The sequence below is a fragment of the Myxine glutinosa genome, chromosome 8, assembly GCF_964187855.1.
Source record: "Myxine glutinosa chromosome 8, kmMyxGlut1.1, whole genome shotgun sequence".
Taxonomy (NCBI): Eukaryota; Metazoa; Chordata; class Myxini; order Myxiniformes; family Myxinidae; genus Myxine; species Myxine glutinosa.
The window spans coordinates 4,318,731-4,339,675 of NC_136268.1; the positions used below are offsets into that span (position 1 = coordinate 4,318,731).

General features: G+C 43.5%; 1 protein-coding gene across 5 annotated transcripts in view; it reads right to left on the reverse strand.

The window, feature by feature from the left end:
• The window catches only part of GAS2 (growth arrest specific 2), a 129,179-nt gene that overhangs the window by 16,838 nt on the left and 91,396 nt on the right, over nucleotides 1-20,945 (reverse strand). For all 5 annotated transcript variants that reach the window (XM_068124005.2, XM_068124006.2, XM_068124009.2 and 2 more), the window contains 3 exons: nucleotides 17,756-17,897; nucleotides 12,933-12,996; nucleotides 2,982-3,210 (listed from right to left, as the gene is read on the reverse strand). In XM_068124005.2, coding sequence (XP_067980106.1) covers nucleotides 2,982-3,210; nucleotides 12,933-12,996; nucleotides 17,756-17,897 — 435 coding nt within the window. The remainder of the gene's footprint in view (nucleotides 1-2,981; nucleotides 3,211-12,932; nucleotides 12,997-17,755; nucleotides 17,898-20,945) is intronic.

Sequence of the window (20,945 nt, forward strand, 5' to 3'; positions counted from 1 at the left end):
AAGACATCCTCAGATCATTCCACAAAGCTCACAACAAGTGCGTCTACTCTCTGGAAAGCCAGAAAACAACATCTGTCCAATCTCAAGAATAAACTTTCAAACTTGTCACCCTCCTCTAAAACCTGGTGGTGCTTTATCAAGGTGGCGCCTTCTCAAGACTTGTCCCCTCTGCTCTCTCCATGCTTTGTCACACTCAGGTATCTGCAGGATGCATGTCGTCCACCCAATTCCAGTGAAACTGCCGAAATCCAGAACCACTGGTCACCTCCACTCATTAATATTCCTTTTTTCCCCACTTGTGGAACCACCTTCCATACTCCAATTTCATTCTTCCTCCCAGGTCTTCAAGACAGCTGTTCACCACCATCTCAAGTCATCCCCAAATCAAAATCATGATCTTTTCTACACCTGTTAAACCAGCACCCGCCCCTCCCAAACATTTTGCTTATGTATCCATCTTGTCCACCCTTTGCGTTCTCCCATATCCCTTATGGTTACCTTTTCCCTCGTTTGTCTGTCTCGGTCTACTTTCTCCCTCTGCCCTGTTGTTGGTGTTTCCCTTTCTCCTGCTGTTCCCTTTGTCATGTCGTGTCCTGATTTGTTTCTCCCTCTTCGTCCCATTCAAACAATGCCCCCACATTCGCGGCATTTTCTAGGAACGCATCCCCCACTAACGTCCGGCGTCGAACTGTACATACTGTACTTGCACAGATAAATTTTACATACCTGAGAAACCATTCAAAAAGAAAAGTAAAATAAACATCGACACATATTTGGCTATTGTGAGTGCCTTGTGAATAAAACTTTTTGAATGCCCCTCATATGACAAGAAACTTTGGAAACATCACCATACTGTCACATGAAACACAAGACAAATCGAGAGTACAAACCAACTCAAATGGGGGACTCTCTCTTCCGTGTGCAACACAAGGCTGTGTGGTATCATCGTCTGATAAGGGTGCGGCAGTACCACTAACGCGATGCCCCTTGCTGGTTGGGGAAACAATTTGGCCATGGTGCCAGTGACAGCTCATATACTCTTCACGAAGAATACCATGGGATCTTTAACGTACACCAACTAATGATGGTAGATGCCACGCCCAGTTTAACGTCTATCCGAGGGGCAGCACACACTGATGAATCACATGCCTGTGAAACACCGGGATGAGAGCTTATAGCTTGGTCGGGATTCGAACCCAGTCTTGACAGCTTAGAGTGTGCAATAGGGCTTTGGAACAAGGGATCAATGCATAAATCCACAACAATACCAAAGCTACTTCATTTAAGCACAGAAGGAATCCTTTACGTCCAGATGATGCGGAAGGAGACATTTTCATTCACCTCCCTGAGGTCGTTTACATGCAAAATGAGTGCCAAACACATGACGATATACTCCAATCTGTGTCATCGGAAAAAGTAGAACATTGCCAAGATCTGATCGTCATGTGGGGGTTACATCTGTTTCATCCTTGCCTGCAGTGGTGAATTAATTAATGGAGAATTTAAATGAATGGACAAAGTTCAAGGACGAAGTGTATCTCACCATCACAAGTGGTCCATAAAAGTTAATCAAAAAGGCATGATGATGACCCAGTGTTTGTTTACATAATTATGATGATGGCGCAGAGCTTTCGGCCATTGTACATGGATCACATGCAGGACAAAGAAATCAGCTGACATCAGTGTACTTTCACTTAAATTACAAATATATGAGCAGACAATGGACAAACATGGTATATGGGACTTCAACCTCGTGAAGCTGCAACATGAGTGAGGGCCCCACAATCATACACCTTATTAACCCTTGGATGCAGTGATTGGGCCTCAGAGGCCCACAAGGTTTTGTTATGTTGCAAAAACTATGCTGTACAAATTTTTTTTTGGGAATGAGCCTTATTTTCACCGACTTTCATGTTGTTACACAAAATTCAGTGACATAAAAAAAAATTCATTCAGGCCCGTGGGAAAATCTTCATTCTTCACTTATAACCCGAAAATCCGACACGAATGCAGGCCTGTGGCCTTCGAGGCCCCACATAAATGTTTTGTACTACTATGTTATATCATTATTTTCTTGATAGGAGCCTCATTATATGCTCCTATAACTTGGTTACAAACAATTCAGTGACAAAAATATGAAAATTAAAAAAACTTTACACGAATACATTTGTGGGGCCTCCGAGGCCCAATGGCTGCATTGGTGTAGGATTTTTGACAGTTGTGGACATATACATTCTAAATAAAAGGATCAGTGAATCGTATCTTTTGAGCAAATACTCCTCCATGAGCCTCAACTTTTTATAGAAAAAAAAAGTTGAAAAACCAAGAACAAAAAATTTTTCCCTCAAAAAACCCCCAAAAACATTCATTACTTGTATGGGATTCTTCCAACTAATAGGATCAATGATTCACATTTTCTGAGCAAATACACATCCATGAGCATCGACCTGGATTGAAAAAGGATATGAAAGAAAAACTAGAGAGGTTCCAGGGAACCTGAACTCAACTGGTCTATATCAATCAATATGGTTAGAATATGCATAATAGAACCACAAACTATATAGTTTATATGTGCTAAAAATATGACAAAAATTGATTTTCAATATGGCCGCCCTGCCGCACCCATTTTTGGGCGTGCAACGCCCAAATGCAATCCCAAACTAGTTTATGTCTTAAAGATGCTGCATAACAAGTTTCATCAAATTTAATCAATATTTGTGACTTTTAGAGCGCAGACGTCGAATTGTTTACAGACGACAGACAGACAGACGACAGACGAACGACGGACACTGGGTGTCGACAAAAGCTCAGCTGGACATAGTCCAGTTGAGTTAAAAATCTATAAAAAAAAAACAAAAACATTACACGAATACATTCGTGGGGCCTCCAAGGCCCAATGGCTGCGTTTATGTAGGATTTTTGACGCCTGCATCTAAGAGTTAAGTATTGTCAAATATAATACACTGTCCAAAAGAACTTACAGCGGTATCCAATGCTTTGTCCTGGTACTGCTTGCGGTCCTTGGCAGGTTTGGATGGAGAGGGCGCGGCAACCACCACTGGTGCTGGTGTCTGTGCGACGGGTGACGGTGGTGGTGTTGGCTCGGAGGATGTTGCTGAGTCCTCGGAATTGGGCAGCAACACCGTGCTTGCCTCTTCCTGTTCAATCTCCTTCTCCAGCTTCACGAGGCCAGGGGGTTCGATGCCATATCTGTCATGAGGGCACCATGTTGTAAAAAATTAGGTTTCTTTCGAAGGTACGAGAATTATAGAAATTACACCATCTTAATGCCAAAGGAACAAATAGGCACCCAGCTTTGGTCAAAGTTTTAACGATTTCTCAAGGTGGAGTGTTGTGGCTGCTTAATACAAGAGGCATTCATTTCCTGCAATGCAGGTATGCTCATCATCATCTGGAAAGTCGCTGCCATAATGTAGCCAAAGTGATGAGGGATCTCCAGGTTAGCCTATGTTGTACCACTAATATTGCCTCGTTCCAGTGTCTGCAAGGTTTGCCTATGACCCGGAAATGTTTTTGTTTTTTTTGAATACAAGATCTCGTGTAAGAGATAACATTAATGACAAAAAAACCAGCGGACACATACGACGAAATAAAGGGAGCGGGAGACAAGATGGGGAGAGGGGGGGAAGCACACAAGCACAACACTTGAGAGCAGGGACATCGGGAGATCTGTGGGAGGGAGAGGGCTTGGGGGGACGTGGAGTGGAAGGGGGGGGGGGGGAGTAATAAACAAAAAACACATGGACACAGCAAGGACTTCCAGGAAAGAAGTCGGTATTTCAGAAAAGTGTTTATGGTGTGAATTAACGGGGGTAGAGAAGATCAAGGTTTTGAATGGGGGAAGATAAGAGATGGTGGTGAACAGCTGTTTTAAAGACCTGGAGGGAGGAGTGGGATTGAAGGGAGTGGGGAAGTTTGTTCCAGTGGCGGGAGAAAAGGGGAATGAAAGAGTGAAGGTGAGCAGAGAGCCTATATTTTGGCAGTTTAACCATAAGAGGGTTGCAGGCAGATCTTGTGTGACCTGTAGGAATATTTGGGGGACAGAGCACAGAGAGAGCTGGGGGAGCAAGGCCGGAGAGGAGTCGGTCGAAGACATTGGGATTGTTGCCAGCAATGTTGGGATTAGCCACCACTTATAGCGCCGGCTGATTTCTTGTGGACAGACAAATCAATTCCACCTCCTCGTAGTGTAGACCGGAAACTGTTTTGATGAGGAACGAGGCTAACAAGGCCATGTCTTTCTGGATGAATACCCTCCAGAATACTCATGGTAGAGCAGGGTGCATAGACACACCACCCTCGAGGAGGGTGGCAGCCCCAGCCGACTATATATACTGAAACGCAAAAGAAACTTACCACCTTTGAAACCTTTAAATATCAACAATAACACTGCGTGTAGTAAATGTGTGAACTTATTTGTGGACAATAGTGTCCTCACTGTCAGACAAAACGGTCACGGATGGTCACTTGAACCTTCAATGGTCACTTCATAGCACAGCTGTTGAACAGCCGTTTTGACTGTCAGTGATTAGCCAAGGGGTACGGGATGATTTTAATGAGCTGCACGTGATGTCTTGATATTGGCTTTAAAAAGGCCAGTGCAAAATGGGCATTTCAATCAACATGCCACGATTGTCAAGGGATCAACGGCAGCGTGCCCTGGGCATGCTGCAAGGCGGACTGAGCTACCGTGAGGTGGCACGTCGCCTTGGCTGTTCACACCAGACGATATTGGCCCTGGTGGACAGAGACACCCTCCACAACTCTGCAGATGACAGACCTCGATCAGGGAGGCCAAGAGTCACCACTGCAAGGCAGGACAGGCAGATGGTCCGAAGTCACCTGCGGGATCGATTCCGTCCAGCATCCCACACTGCGGCAGAAACTCCAGGGCGTGCAAACCCACGGATCTCCAATGATACTGCACGAAGACGACTGCATGACTATGGCCTGACTACCAGAAGACCATACAGAGGCCCCGTGATGACGGCTGCCCATCGCCGCAACCGACAGAGATGGTGCCAGCAGCATCAGCGGTGGACCTTGGTGCAGTGGAACGAGGTCGCTTTCAGCGATGAGTCAAGGTTCTGTGTGGACAGTCCTGATGGGCGTGAGCGTGTCTGGAGAAGAACTGGCGAGCGATATGCCGATTGTTGCGTGCGTCAAGCCAACAGGTGGGGTGGCCCAAGTGTGATGGTGTGGGCCGCCATATCAGGCCGGTACAGGACGCCACTGGTGGTTGTGGATGGGCATCTTAACGCCCAGCGGTATGTGGATAACATCCTGCGACCTCATCTGCTGCCATTCCTGCTAGACCACCCAGAACTGAGAACCTTTCAGCATGACAACGCTCGCCCCCATGTTGCTCGCTTTACCACTGCATTTCTCCAAGGCGAGAACATCAACACCATGCAGTGGCCTGCGCTCTCCCCTGACCTGAATCCCATAGAGCACCTGTGGGATGAGCTTGGGAGACGCGTAGTTGGCAGGGCCAGGACACGGGCAGAGCTGCTTCAGACATTGAGGACTGAGTGGGACAGAATCCAGCAGCAATCCATCCAAAGACTGGTAGGCAGTATACGCCGATGATGCACTGCCTGTATCCAAAACAATGGTGGCCACACACGCTATTGAAAGGGGACTGACATTGCACCCTGTGCTGTTCTGTACTGTAGAACAAACTGATGAGATGGTGTATCTTGGTCAAAAACTTGACATGTCATCAATAAAATGCCAATGTTTCAATTAGCAATTGTTGGTTTGTTTTATTTTGAACTGTTACAATTTTATTACATTTCAAACAAGTGGTAAGTTTCTTTTGCGTTTTCGGTCTTTTTGAAGTTGGTCAAAATGGTCAAAATGGTCAAATCTTTCGGTCAAAATGCCCATTTTGCACTGGCCTTTTTAAAGCCAATATCAAGACATCACGTGCAGCTCATTAAAATCATCCCATACCCCTTGGCTAATCACTGACAGTCAAAATGGCTGTTCAACGGCTGTGCTATGAAGTGACCATTGAAGGTTCAAGTGACCATCCGTGACCGTTTTGTCTGACAGTGAGGACACTATTGTCCACAAATAAGTTCACACATTTACTACACGCAGTGTTATTGTTGATATTTAAAGGTTTCAAAGGTGGTAAGTTTCTTTTGCGTTTTCGGTCTTTTTGAAGTTGGTCAAAATGGTCAAATTTTTCGGTCAAAATGCCCATTTTGCACTGGCCTTTTTAAAGCCAATATCAAGACATCACGTGCAGCTCAATAAAATCATCCCGTACCCCTTGGCTAATCACTGACAGTCAAAACGGCTGTTCAACAGCTGTGCTATGAAGTGACCATTGAAGGTTCAAGTGACCATCCGTGACCGTTTTGTCTGACAGTGAGGACACTATTGTCCGCAAATAAGTTCACACATTTACTACACGCAGTGTTATTGTTGATATTTAAAGGTTTCAAAGGTGGTAAGTTTCTTTTGCGTTTCAGTATATATGTGTGGGCCTAGAAAACCAGCCAAGCAACATTATCTCCCGAATGAAACATTAATTTCAGAGGAAAACGGATGGATTCAGCCAGATTTAAAACTTGGAAATGCCCTAGACCTATGAAGCCGTCAAGATATTCGCATTGCTAACTGGAATACCTCATAACTGGAATAGCATTCCTATTCACTGGAGCGGCTTCGCTCATGTCCAGGGAACTGTAACAACTACCAATCAGCATATCTGGACTGATAGAAGAGGGACTGGAAATGGCACACTAAGTGCCCACACAAGTATACATATGTTAAATATCTACTCAAGACGGGATGAGCTACATGATGGAATCTCCATCACGATCGATTAAAAAGCCAAAACACACTAGATTCTTCTTCATCAACTAGCAGCTGACATATCTGCTCGGTTCAGGCACAAATATGGATATCTCAGTCATGTACAGGGTATGCTCCTACTAATGTTGCCCAATCTGAGCACAAAGATGAACTTATGTTCCTACAATATATTTTAATCAACGGGGACAGTAAACTATCCGAAAAGGAAACAAGAACGAGCAATCGCAGATCGCCTGGACGTGTTTTTAAGGCTTTTGTGTTCGTTAAAATATGTGAACGGCGGTCTGAACCACGTGACCAATGACGTCATCATTATCTTTCCTCTCCACCAATTTATCCCTTGATGACGATCAATAAATTTCATCCTGATCGGATGAAGTTTTGTACCTGTCGAATTATGACATCATAATGGAGGCACCTATGACATCATCATTAACATATGTTATTCCCCATGGAGAGTTCTTTACAATGAGCCAAGTCTCAATTTTTTTTTCTATCCGGCGCTTTCGGAGATAGAGGTGCAACGTTTTTCGGTTTTTTCAAGATGGCGGCCCTACCACGTGACCTATGACGTCATAATTATAATAAAAAATTCTGCAGGTGGAGGTGCACCTATGGTGAAAATTTCTGTCAATCGGACCAACGGTTGCAGAGAAAATCATATTTATTCTGTGCGGACAAACAGACAAACAGACTCAAATGCAATACCTGCCTCTGGCGAGGGTAACAAGTTTTCGCAACTATTGCATGAAAGATTTTTAGGCCCAAACAGCTGGTGTTATCTCGCTGATAACACCAGCTCTTCTATTTCCGGTACCACTGTACTGTATTGATAATATGACTCGGTGCAGGTTTCAGAGTCATTTGTTGTGCAGGGGTGCAACTGCATCTTTGGGGAAGAAGAAGCCTGACTGTTGTTTCCCTGTTTGTGCAGGGATGCATGATTCAAATGCAAATAGTGTCAGTTTTTGCAAGGCTGAACCCTCCAGGTTTAAATTTGTTTGAGACTTTGTGGTGATAAAGCATCTGCTTGGAAAATAAACACTCAAACTCTCTTGATCTGCAAACGTTTCCAGCAGAATGCACCTTGGTGGAGATTTCGAGCATTCATAACACTGTGTACACATTTTGAAAATCACGGTGGAACTTGAATAGAGGGAGAACAAGACGAAGAATTAAAGGTTCTGCAGAAACATGTCCGATAAAAAGTTGGGTCTGGTCATGCAAATCATTATTTATTTAAAGGCCCCAAATGACGGTGAGCAACAGGAAGTCACTGGGCGGCCATATAAAATAAAGGTCGGGATTATTATTTCGTATGCAACTTGTAGCTGCTGGTTGAATTATTGTTGGGAGCGCAGCTGTGCCACTGATGCAGTGCCCCTTGTTTCCAGTAAGTCGGTACTCATCTTGTCGACCTCGGAAGGTGGAGTCAACCCACCTGGTGTTATTTAACGGCAGGACAGGGGAGGGGCTCAAATTCAGGACCCTAAGATCTTAAGCCAGCCACGTTAACCGTTAAGCCAACACTGAGCTTAAGGTCCTGATGAAAGGGTGGGATTGAATGGCACGTGCTAGCAAGCTCCACACATTATTCCCTTATACAGTCACGTGAAAAAGTAAGTACACCCGCTGTAAAGTTTTGACCTTTTCAACATATTTCAACATACAGCTATTTGATCTTCATTTCAACAATATTGATAGATAAAGGTGATATAATATAACAAATATCATGAAACATTTACATTTTGTAGTCCATTGTATAATTTAAATAAACATAAATGCAAATTTCGCACGTGGAAAAAGTAAGTACACCCTTGGCTCTAATAGGTGGTATTGCGCCCTTTGGCAGAAACAACCTCAAGTAGGTGTTTCTTATAACTGTCTACCAGTCTGTGACATCGACTGGGAGAAATTTTTGCGCACTCCTCCATGCAGAATTCTTTCAGCTGTGCGATGTTTGAGGGGTTTCTTGCATGCACAGCTCGTTTCAAATCCACTCACAACATCTCGATGGGATTTAGATCCGGGCTTTGACTTGGCCATTCCAGAACCCTCCATTTCTTTTTCAGCCATTCATTGGTGGATTTACTGGTATGTTTAGGGTCATTGTCATGTTGCAAAGGTCCACCATCGGTTGAGCTTCAACTTTCCGACAAACGGCCTCACATTATCCTCAAGCACCCTCTGGTACAATGAAGAATTCATAGTGGATTATATGATGGTGATCTGCCCAGGCCCTGATGCAGCAAAGCTGCCCCAAACCATAATATTTCCACCACCATGCTTTACAGTTGGTATCAGGTTCTTGTGGTCAAATGCTGTCTTTGGTTTTCGCCAAACATGTCTTCTGGTACTGTGGCCAAATAGCTCTACCTTCGATACATATATCCAGAGCACATTGTTCCAGAAGTGCTGGTCTTTGCCTCGGTGTTCATTGGCAAACTTTAGTCTTGCCCCGATGTTCTTTCGGGACAGCAAAGGTTTCCTCCTGGCACACCTCCCATGTAGATCAAATTTGTGCAGCCTCTTTCTAATGGTAGACTCATACACTTTGACATGAACAGTGGCAAGAGCTACCTCAAGGTCCTGTGATGACATTCTGGGGTTCTTAGAGACTTATTTCAGCATATTGCGGTCTGCTCTCGGGCTGAACTTGCTGGGGCGGCCTGGCCTGAACAAGTTGGCAGTTGTTTGGAATCTTCTCCATTTGCAGATGATCTTCCGTACAGTCGAATGATTGATTTCAAATTGTTTGGAGATCTTTTTAAATCCCTTCGCAGACTCGTAGGCATCTATAACTTTCTTTCTGAAGGCCTCAGAGAGCTCTTTTGATCTAGGCATGGTGACGCCACAGACTTCAACAACAAAGAGCAAACCAAACTAAATGTCTGAGGTTTAAATAAGACAGGTTCCTCCAAGATCCTCTCCAACGATGTTCTAATCATTTGCACCTGAGCTGGTGCACCTGATTCTAATTTTAGGTATTTGAAGTGGTGATAAATGTAGGGGTGTACTTACTTTTTCCACATGCGAAATTTGCATTTATGTTTATTTAAATTATACAATGGACTACAAAATGTAAATGTTTCATGATATTTGTTATATTATATCACCTTTATCTATCAATATTGTTGAAATGAAGATCAAATAGCTGTATGTTGAAATATGTTGAAAAAGTCAAAACTTTACATGGGGTGTACTTACTTTTTCACATGACTAAGTATAAATCCCCCCCATTATACAGCATTCCGCTACTTCCAGGTCTGTGGCCAATGTGATGGACAACGCTATCAACTTGCAGACATTTCCTCATGTATTTCCAACACATAATTAACCATTAATAGTCAAAATCGAGTTTGTTTCTCTTACAATGATCCAGCATGTTTATCCTATAGAAAAATGAAGAAGGTAACATTTGCATGTTATAAAGATGCACTGTATACAGTTTTAAAGATACCATTTGCATGTTATAAAGATGCACTGTATACAGCTTTAAAGGTAACTTTTGAAGGTTTTAAAGATGCACTGTAAACAGCTTTAAAGGTAACTTTTGAAGGTTATAAAGATGCACTGTAAACAGTTTTAAAGGTAACTTTTGGATGTTGTAAAGACAACAACAACAGACATTTTAAGGCCATTTTCCCTGCTAGCTCAGGGGTTAGCATTGCGGACCCCATAAACAGTTTTAAAGGTAACATTTGCAGGTTATAAAGATGCACTGGATACAGTTTTAAAGGTAACTTTTGAAGGTTATAAAGATGCACTATATACAGTTTTAAAGGTAACTTTTGGATGTTGTAAAGATAACAACAACAACAACAACAGACATTTTAAGGCCATTTTCCCTGCTAGCCCGGGGGTTAGCATTGCGGACCCCATAAACAGTTTTAAAGGTAACATTTGCAGGTTATAAAGATGCACTGTAAACAGTTTTAAAGATAGTTATTTTCAGTTTGAGGACTTTTTATAAGAATGGTTAATAGAATCTCAATTTAATAGAATAGGAATGTCAACATACTAATTGAAAGTAAACTGTGGCTCGTCGGCTACCCACCTTGGCATACACGGATTACACGACACTGCTGGTAACCCCCTTCAGTCGTAAAAGCTGATGTGCCGTTGCACCTCTAGATCACCACGGATTGCAAAAATATTTTGCATGTGTTGTAACAACATGAAATGGAACACTTTTAGCACCCATACAGAAAATGTGCTGGAAATGTGTATTTTGATGCACCCCCTAATGGTTAAAGAATGAGGAAGAAAACGTTTAATTGGCTGCCATTGTTTGAGTGAAGATGTTATCTTCTTCGAACATCAGGACCAGTAGTCTTTTGGAAGATGCAGCATGTCAACTCTAGATTCCCTCTGGAACATTCACACTCAATCAGACTGTCACCCGATCTTCAATGTCCTTCCCAAATTGAAATTGAAGATTTAGCTTGACATTCACTGCTGCCAAACTGGATTCAGATCGAAATCCATGACAAATAAACCCAAGCCAAACATCGGAACAACCCTACCCCTCACCCCAAATAGGGGTAACCCTTTAACAGGTGAAAGGTCAGAGTTCTGCCCATTCTACAGTCGATATCAGTGGAATGGCTGAAAAGGTTAGAAGACAGGTGTTGAAGCCGTTTATCAAAGCGCATTATAAGCATCAGATGTCTGCCAGCAATATAAACGCCAGCAGATAAAAGGCATTTAATCCATAGATGCTTTTAGCAAACCTTTTTGAATACCAAGAAAGAAACATGTAATACAGAAAGTCTTTCAAGATCTGGAATTTACAAGCCAACATTTTGATTATCATTCTGTAAGAACAAGCTTAACACGGTTATTGCAATTAAATGCCAATCAATTCCAGATTCTTCACCATTTAGTGATCGGGCCAAAAACAATATATTAATTTTAGCACGGTCTCAAAAAGTTGCGGATGGATTCGGACGAAACACTTGGTGGACAGGTTTGGTTTGCGACGAGGACAAATTGATTTGATTTTGGCGAGGATCCGGATCCTGATACGAGAATTTTTAAATTTCTACCTCTAGTGATTTTTCACCATTGAGAAATGGAGCCACAAACGACATATAGCACGATACTTCAAAAGGTTGAGAATGGATTGTGACAAAACCTGGTGGATGAGTTGGATAGATGACAAGAACAAGCGGATTCGATTTTGGTTCAGGTCCGGATGCAGATCCGGCCTATCAGAGGGATAGAAACCGTAAACTGTTCAGCCTGGTGGAGGTATGCTCTCTACTAAGTGTCGTTCTAGTTTAAATATACATGACACCAATTAGATATTTAAATACAACAACAACATGCATTTTAAGGCCATTTTCCCTGCAAGAGCGGGGGTTAGCCTTGCGGTCCCCATGACAATCTTCTCCATTTTGCCCTATTTTCTGCATCTCCCCTTGTTAACCCCCTTGCCCGCATTTAAATAATGCGGATTTAAAATTTAAATAAGTTAAAAAATTCCGCATTTAAAATAAAAAATTTAAATGAATGAATTAAATGAATGATCGTTTTAAGGCCATTTTCCCCGCTGGAGCGGGGGTTAGCCTTGCGGGCCCCATGACAATCATGGTTCCCTGTTTGAGGCAATGTTTTTATGGCCGGATGCCCTTCCTGATGCCAACCCTTAGTCGCCTCTTACGATGCGCAGGGATACGGTGTACTTATTCTAAACCGGGGTACACACCGGGATCATTCATCCCAGCAAGCTGGTACTCAATTTGCCGACCTCGGAAGGGTGGCAGGCTGAGTCAACCCCCCTGGTGTTAATTTAGCGATCGGCCGGGATTCGAACCCAGGATCCTAGGATCCCAAGCCGGCACCCTAGTCGCTAAGCCAACACCAGGCTAATAATAAAATATTTAAATAATGATCATAAATCAAGTAAGAGGTGTTGAAGCCTTGCAAGTGTTGAAGCAAGTAAGATTTGTAACAAGTGGACTTGTTACAAATTACATTTCAACATTATGACTTCAGAAGAAACGCCACAACAAGTTGGAATCGACCATTCTAGAAAGTGGGGTACAAACAATATGCCCATTCCATTGATTATGCCATACCTGGATGCTATCCTGCCAATCTCCATGAGGCAAAGGCACACCTGCCTGGGCTGCTTGTGCAGAACTGCGAGAAGATAGGGCACAGAAAAAAGGCCGATATAAATAATGCAACCGACAGATTAAAAAAGCCTCAATACAAATCAGGTGCAATAGGGAAAGGTTTGGGTGAGGGCAGAATGGGCAGCAGAGTGAGAAACCACAAGAGACTTTTCATTTTACCTGTGTATATTTGGTCTTCATGGGAATTGCATCACAAAATGCGCCATCCCTCGGATGATGGTTACGCTGGGGTGTCCTGTCTGCTAGCATTACTCGGTGAACAGTGAAGACCCAAAGGGTCTTTCAGGAAGAGTAGGGGACCAATGGCAGCAAACTTAACAAACTAGATGGTATTCTTAGAATACTTACCCGGCGCAGTCAACTTGGTGCGAGCCAACTCCACTGCTTTTGAAGGCTTTTTTTTCTTTGATCAAATATGGCTACCAGACCACGTGAACGATGACATCATAAATTTATATTCTCTAATATAATTGTTGCGTAGATCATGCTCAAGAAATGTCAAACTGATCAGACCAAGCGTTGTCCCTGTCAAATTATGACGTCATAATTAAGGCACCAATGTTGTCATTGATAACAACACATTCCCCATGCGGAGTTCTTTACAATGAGCCATGTTTCAATTTTTTCCCATGGAACGGTTTTGGTGATATAGAATTGCAACGTTTTTCGATTTCTCCAAGATGGCTCCTGTACCACGTGACTGATGACGTCATAACTATTAACACATTCTACAGGAAGAGGTGTTCCTATGGTGAAAATTTAGTGTCCATCAGACCAACAGTTGCAGAGAAAAAAAATTCATACTGATCGGATCAAGCGTCCTTGTCGAATTATGACATCATAATTAAGGTACAACCTTAACGGTTGCTAGAGTGAGATGTGCATGGAAGAAGTTTCGGGAACTGAGTGGCGTGCTGATGAGGAGGGGAGGGTCGTTGAAGCTGAAGGGAAAGGTGTGTGCTGCATGTGTGAGAAGTGTTGTGATTTATGGGAGTGAGACATGGGTAATGAACGTAGAGCAGCAACGAAGGCTGGAAAGGGTGGAAATGCGAATGGTTCGGTGGATGTGTGGAGTATCGTTGAGAGAGAGGAAGACAAATGATGCATTGCGAAAGATGATGGGAATAGAGCCTGTGATTGATGCTGTGAAGAGGAACAGGTTGAGATGGTTTGGTCATGTGTTGAGGAAGGATGAAAGTGACTGGTTGAGAAGAGTGATGGAAATGAATGTAGAAGGAAGTAGAGGACGGGGAAGATTGAGAAAGACTTGGCTAAAGATGGTGGAAGAAGAAATGCGCGCAAGGGGGTTAACAAGGAGAGATGCAGAAAATAGGGCAAAATGGAGAAGATTGGCATGGGGACCGCAAGGCGAACCCCCGCTCTAGCAGGGAAAATGGCCTTAAAATGCATGTTGTTGTTGTTTGTTGATGACATCATCATTAACATATCTTATTCCCAATGGAGAGTACTTGACAATGAGTCATGTTTCAATTTGTTTACATTGAGCAGTTTTGGAGATATAGAGGTGTAACGTTTTTCCAAGATGGCGTCCGTGCCACGTGACCTATGACGTCATAATTATGAATAAAAACATTCTACAGGCGGAGGCGATCCCGAGAAGATTTTTGAATGAAATACCAATATTTGGGGCAAATAAATACATAGGCCATCCAAAAGGCTTGCATTTCAAAGCATATTTGTCTTGTTGATGAGGCTCTTTGTCTTGTTGATGGGGCGCTTTGTCTTGTTGATGAGGCGCTTTGTCTTGATGAGGCTCTTTGTCTTGTTGATGAGGCTCTTTGTCTTGTTGATGAGGCTCTTTGTCTTGTTGATGAGGCTCTTTGTCTTGTTGATGGGGCTCTTTGTTCTTGTTGATGAGGGTCCTAGTCTTGTTGATGAGGCTCTTTGTCTTGTTGATGAGGCTCTTTGTCTTGTTGATGAGGCTCTTTGTCTTGTTGATGAGGCTCTTTGTCTTGTTGATGAGGCTCTTTGTCTTGTTGATGAGGCTCTTTGTCTTGTTGATGAGGCTCTTTGTCTTGTTGATGAGGCTCTTTGTCTTGTTGATGAGGCTCTTTGTCTTGTTGATGAGGCTCCTAGTCTTGTTGATGAGGCTCCTAGTCTTGTTGATGAGGCTCCTAGTCTTATTGATGAGGCTCCTAGTCTTATTGATGAGGCTCCTAGTCTTATTGATGAGGCTCCTAGTCTTATTGATGAGGCTCCTAGTCTTATTGATGAGGCTCCTAGTCTTATTGATGAGGCTCCTAGTCTTGTTGGTGAGGCTCCTAGTCTTGTTGGTGAGGCTCCTAGTCTTGTTGGTGAGGCTCCTAGTCTTATTGATGGACTCTTTATCTTGTTGATGGGGCTCTTTATCTTGTTGATGAGACTCCTAGTCTTGTTGATGAGGCTCTTTGTCTTGTTGATGAGGCTCCTGGTCTTGTTGATGAGGCTCTTTGTCTTGCTGATTATGCTCTTTGTCTTGTTGATGAGACTCATAGTCTTGTTGATGAGGCTCTTTGTCTTGTTGATGGGGCTCTTTGTCTTGTTGATGAGACTCTTTGTCTTGTTGTTGTAATGCAACGCTCTGCCTGTGAAGCAGCAATCCGACAGTTTACAGTCGGATCATGAATCGAACCAAGCCTAAACAGCTCAATCATTCTGTTGGACCCACATGTCTAAGAGGCAGACTTCAAAATACTGCCTTGGGCACTGCCAGCTCTCAGAGTTGTTGTCACCCGCCGCCCCTCCAACAAGATCGGAGACGAGGGATATTAAAATGAGCTCCAACCGACCGACCGATCATCCGTCCATGTACGTCCATGTATTGTGTACGCGATATTTCAAAAACCGTTTCGCATTTAGCTTTCATATCACGCAGATCTATTCCTGTACGACCCAAAAGGTGGTGGACCTAGAGCCTCAGCTCCATTATTCATATAATTTGGCTCGTTTTCTCCCAGGATAAACGTACCTGCCTGATCGTGTTTACCTCATCTGACAAGTCCGTATGCCTATTTCTTTTGAATATTTTTTCCTGATATTTTAAAAATCTAACAGGATGTTAACATCACAACACTGCAAAATCAATGACATTACAACAGAGCTTTTGAGTATACACCACCCCAATCACATTGAAACTGTGTGCATTATACAACAAAATACAGTAAAACTAAGGTGTCTTTGGAAAGGATTGTGATGTTTGTGCAAAAGTAAATAAATAACGCCTATTTAATTGGTCAACAACCAACGATGACAAGAGAATGCCAATTAAAACTAGAGGGACACTCGGTAGAGCGCACACCTCCGCCAGGCTGAACGGTTTACGTTTTGTATCCACTGATAGGCCGGATCTGAATTCGGACCTGAACCAAAATCTAATTGTCTTGTTCTGGTCACCTAACCAAGTCATCCACCAAGTTTAGTCATAATCCATCCACAACTTTTGGAAATATCGTGCTCTATATCATTTTTGGCCCTATCTTTCAATGGCGAAGAATCGCTTGAAAAATCAAAATAACTAGAGGTGTCCGGATCTTCACCAATATCGAATCAATTTGTCCTCGTCACAAACCAAACCTGTCCACCAAATTTCGGCCGAATGCGTCCGTAACTTTTTGAGACAACATGCTACGTATCGTGTTTGGCCCAATTACTCAAATGTGAAGAATCGTTTAAAAGATTCTCAGATCTGGATGTTCACCGAATCGAATCCATTTGTCCTTGTCACACACCCAACTTGTCCACCAAATTGTCTGAATCCGTCCATATTTTTTTGAGTGAGATATCCTGCTCACAGACAGACAGACAGACAGACAGACAGGGATGAAAAACATAACCAGGTGGTGAAAGTAATTGGCAATTCTGGTAATTTTGGTGAAAATAAAAACCTGCAATTTTTAGAAGCTGTTCCATTGCTACACTACCTGTGGGCCCATACTTATTAGGTCTCTTCAAAAAAAAATACCCAGCAACCACTCAGTGGTAAGGGGGAGAGATGAAAAAGGAAGAAGAATTAAGTAAAGAAGAAACAATGTCACATCACATTAAACACCAACAACAACAGGCATTTTAAGGCCATTTTCCCTGCTAGAGCAGGGGTGAGCCTTGACAATCTTCTCCATTTTGCCCTATTTTCTGCATCTCTCCTTGTTAACCCCCTTGCACGCATTTCTTCTTCCACCATCTTTAGCCAAGTCTTTCTCGGTCTTCCCCGTCCTCTACTTCCTTCTACATTCATTTCCATCACTCTTCTCAACCAGTCACTTTCATCCTTCCTCAACATGACCAAACCATCTCAACCTGTTCCTCTTCACAGCATCAATCACAGGCTCTATTCCCATCATCTTTCGCAATTCATCATTTGTCTTCCTCTCTCTCAATGATACTCCGCACATCCGTCGAACCATTCGCATTTCCACCCTTTCCAGCCTTCGTTGCTGCTCTACGTTCATTACCCATGTCTCGCTCCCATAAATCATAACACTTCTCACACATGCAGCACACACCTTTCCCTTCAGCTTCAACGACACTCCCCTCCTCATCAGCACGCCACTCAGTTCCCGAAACTTCTTCCATGCACATCTCACTCTAGCAACCGTTGCCGAGTCTGATCCACCTTCTCCATTCAGCATGTCTCCGAGGTAGTAAATGAATTAAAAACATAAAAAATGAACGATAATCATGCCCTATGAACCTCTTCCTCCATTCCACCCCCTCCCTACCTCAACTCCAAAAGTACAATAAAAAAACTTGGATTGCAGTATTACCAAGGCCTTCAGATTCAAACATGAAGGAGTCATCAACGCCCGCCTCACGGCACCACGCCAGGAAGTTGGCGGTGTTGTCTCGAGCGAAGAACGTTCCAGAGGGAGCATTGCTGCGGAAAGGAATCTTCTTCCTCGGGATGCGCTTTGGAGAGAATGAGAACGCAAGGTCCAGGTTAATGGTGAAAGCTTGCGATGCAATAAAACAAGGAAAAAGAATGTTTGAAGCACAACAACATTAACCCTGCACTACACAGACAAGAGCGCAGGTGCCGTCCTATCCACACTCAGAGGGCCAACCTTCCAATTCTCAAATGTAGAAAGCACCTACTGCAGGTATGCAAAGTGAAATCAAATGACAAAATAAAAACGGTGCAAGCAGAGCCACGTAGCGTAGAAGACCAACGATGAAAAGCACATCATTTCCATTAAAGAAAAAGAGCCCAAATAACGACGGTCGGAGCCATGAATATCAAACGAATCATGAATATTTTAAGTATCCTGTGCATGCCCTGGTTGTCTCCATTTGCAATGACCGGGGCCATGCTGGGTGTAGGTATGGGGAAAGGTTGTTGAACACATCGTATTGCATCACAGGGGTTTGAGGAGCGAGGTGGATTGGTATAGGAGTGCGGATGATGGTCAAATAAACAGAAGACATCGTCTTTGTGTCCATGGAGGCATTATTGACGACTAGCAGAAGTACCTGGCGTTGCCGGGCCGGGGAGGGGAGGGGAGGGGAAGGGGGGAGAGGGGGGGAAGGGGACGAATGGGAGGGGGAAGGGGAGGGGGGGAAGGGGTGAGGAGGGGGGTCGGGAGGAAGGGGAGGGGAGGGGGGAGGAAGGGGAAAGGGAGGGGAGGGGAGGGGATGGGGGAGGAAAGGGGAGGGTGGAGGAAAAGGGAGGGGGGAGGGGAGAAGGGGAGGGGAGGGGGTAGGGGTGGGGGAGTGAGGGGGGAAGTGGAGGGGAGGGGAGGGAGGGGGGAAGTGGAGGGGAGGGGAGGGAGGGGGAAACGGGTTGGAGGGGGAGGAAAGGGGAGGGAGGGGGGAAAGGGGCAGGGAGGGGGGGAAAGGGGGAGGGAAGGGAGGGAGGGAGTGGGGAGGGGGGAGGGGAGGAGGTGGGGAGGCGAAGGGGGGAAGGTTAAGTGTGTTGCCGATCAGGAAGAAGAAGAAGCCGCACTACCAACTTCGTACACTTCCGGAATTGTTTGATTTATTTGTATTCAAATGTCTGGCGATTGTTTTGTATTAATTTATGCGAATGTGTACTTGTAAACAACTGTCATTAATTTAAAAAGGCTTCGGCATTATCGAGGGATTTTTTTTTTCACTCCAAAAAAACGAACTATTTATATTCTTTTTCAATTTTTTTTATGTTTTTATTTTTTGCTTAAAACACTCCCAGGCACTCACTGATGAACCTCTGAAAATTTGATGAAGATCCGTTCAGCCATCTCTGAATATAACGAGAACACACACAGACAACTTGTGTGTGTGTGTGTGTGTGTGTGTGTGTGTGTGTGTGTGTGTGTGTGTGTGTGTGTGTGTGTGTGTGTGTATAATATATATATTATATATATATATTTTTTTATATATATATATCCTGCGGTATCAGTATATATATATATATCAGTCAGTCAGTATATATCAGTCAGTATATCAGTATCTATCTATAATTCCAGTAATCTCTGTGTGTATGTGTGTGTGTATGTGTGTGTGTATGTGTGTGTGTATGTGTGTGTGTATGTGTGTGTGTATGTGTGTCTGTGACCGCTGTTTCTCGACAACCACGGGTCCGATATACTTGAAACTTGCCAGGTATATTGCTGGGGACCCGAGGATGTGCCTTTTCAAGGTTTCATATTAATCGGACAAGTAGTTACCGAGCTATGGCGATTTATTTACCAAACTCCGCAAGCCGTTCGCTTTGGCTTTGCGAATGGACCAAACCATTTCATGTAAATAGAGGGGGGGGATTGTCACCGTACTCGCAAGCCGTTCGCTTTGGCTTTGCGAATGGACCAAACCATTTCATGTAAATAGAGGGGGGGGATTGTCACCGTACTCGCAAGCCGTTCGCTTTGGCTTTGCGAATGGACCAAACCATTTCATGTAAATAGAGGGGGGGGATATAATTTTAGATATATATATAGTACGGGCATGCCCTAGTATATATAATAGAAGAAGTTCCTGCGGGTAAAATCAGGCCTCATTCACATTGTCCGTCCCAATCGGAATAATAATAAAACGATGGCATAAAATACAAATCTGAACTCTCATGATCGGGTTACGGAATAAATAGGCCGAGCATATTAGTTGTATATTGCACACTCATGAATATTGGAAATGTTTGCAGGTTTCAAACCTCAGCATCAGAGCGCTGATGACAGAATGTAAATACAGCCAATTGGAACGTAATGCAAATTGGTGGAATACCTGTAGAATGCTCTTCAGCAACAAAAATTAAGCCTGCTGTCCTAATCACACGTGCTCATTTTGCAGACAATATTAGAAAATGGAGTGTTGCGGACACCAAATTATGACCTGTTGTAAAAGGTTCATCAAAACCCACAGGAGCTTTATCCGAGGTAGACCATGGGCAAAGCCCAAAAATTATGCTTAGTTTTTGAGTTCCGTGATCTACACCTGAGAAGTACTTACAAGTGTGTTAGGTATGTTAAATAGGTGTGTATTAAACATAAATTACATGTTCCCACGTTTGAAATTTGCACATTAAAGTAGAAATGTTAAAAACAAAGGAAAAGTTAAATCCCGTTGTTAAGGAGGTTCCTTTCCCGAGCAACGGCGATATTTTTTATTTTTTTAACTTTTTTTGTATACTGAATCGACGCTCGCGAAAGAGCTAACATTTATTTCACAAACAAATCAACCAGACAAACAAAATATATAAAAAGAGGGAGCGGAAGACAAGATGGGGAGGGAAGGGAAAGCACACAAACACAACATTTGAGAGCAGGGAGATGTGTGGGAGGGAGAGGGCTTGGGGGGAGGAGGCGTGGGAAGGGGGTGGGGGGGGGGGGGAAGAGGTATAAAACACAAGGAGACCAAGGACTTCCAGGACAGAAGTTGGATATTCATACTTCTTAATCATTTTAGTATCTTAATCGCCTGTATTAGGGATCTGTCAGCGGTAAGTAGGCCTGTATTAGGGATCTGTCAGCGGTAAGTACGCCT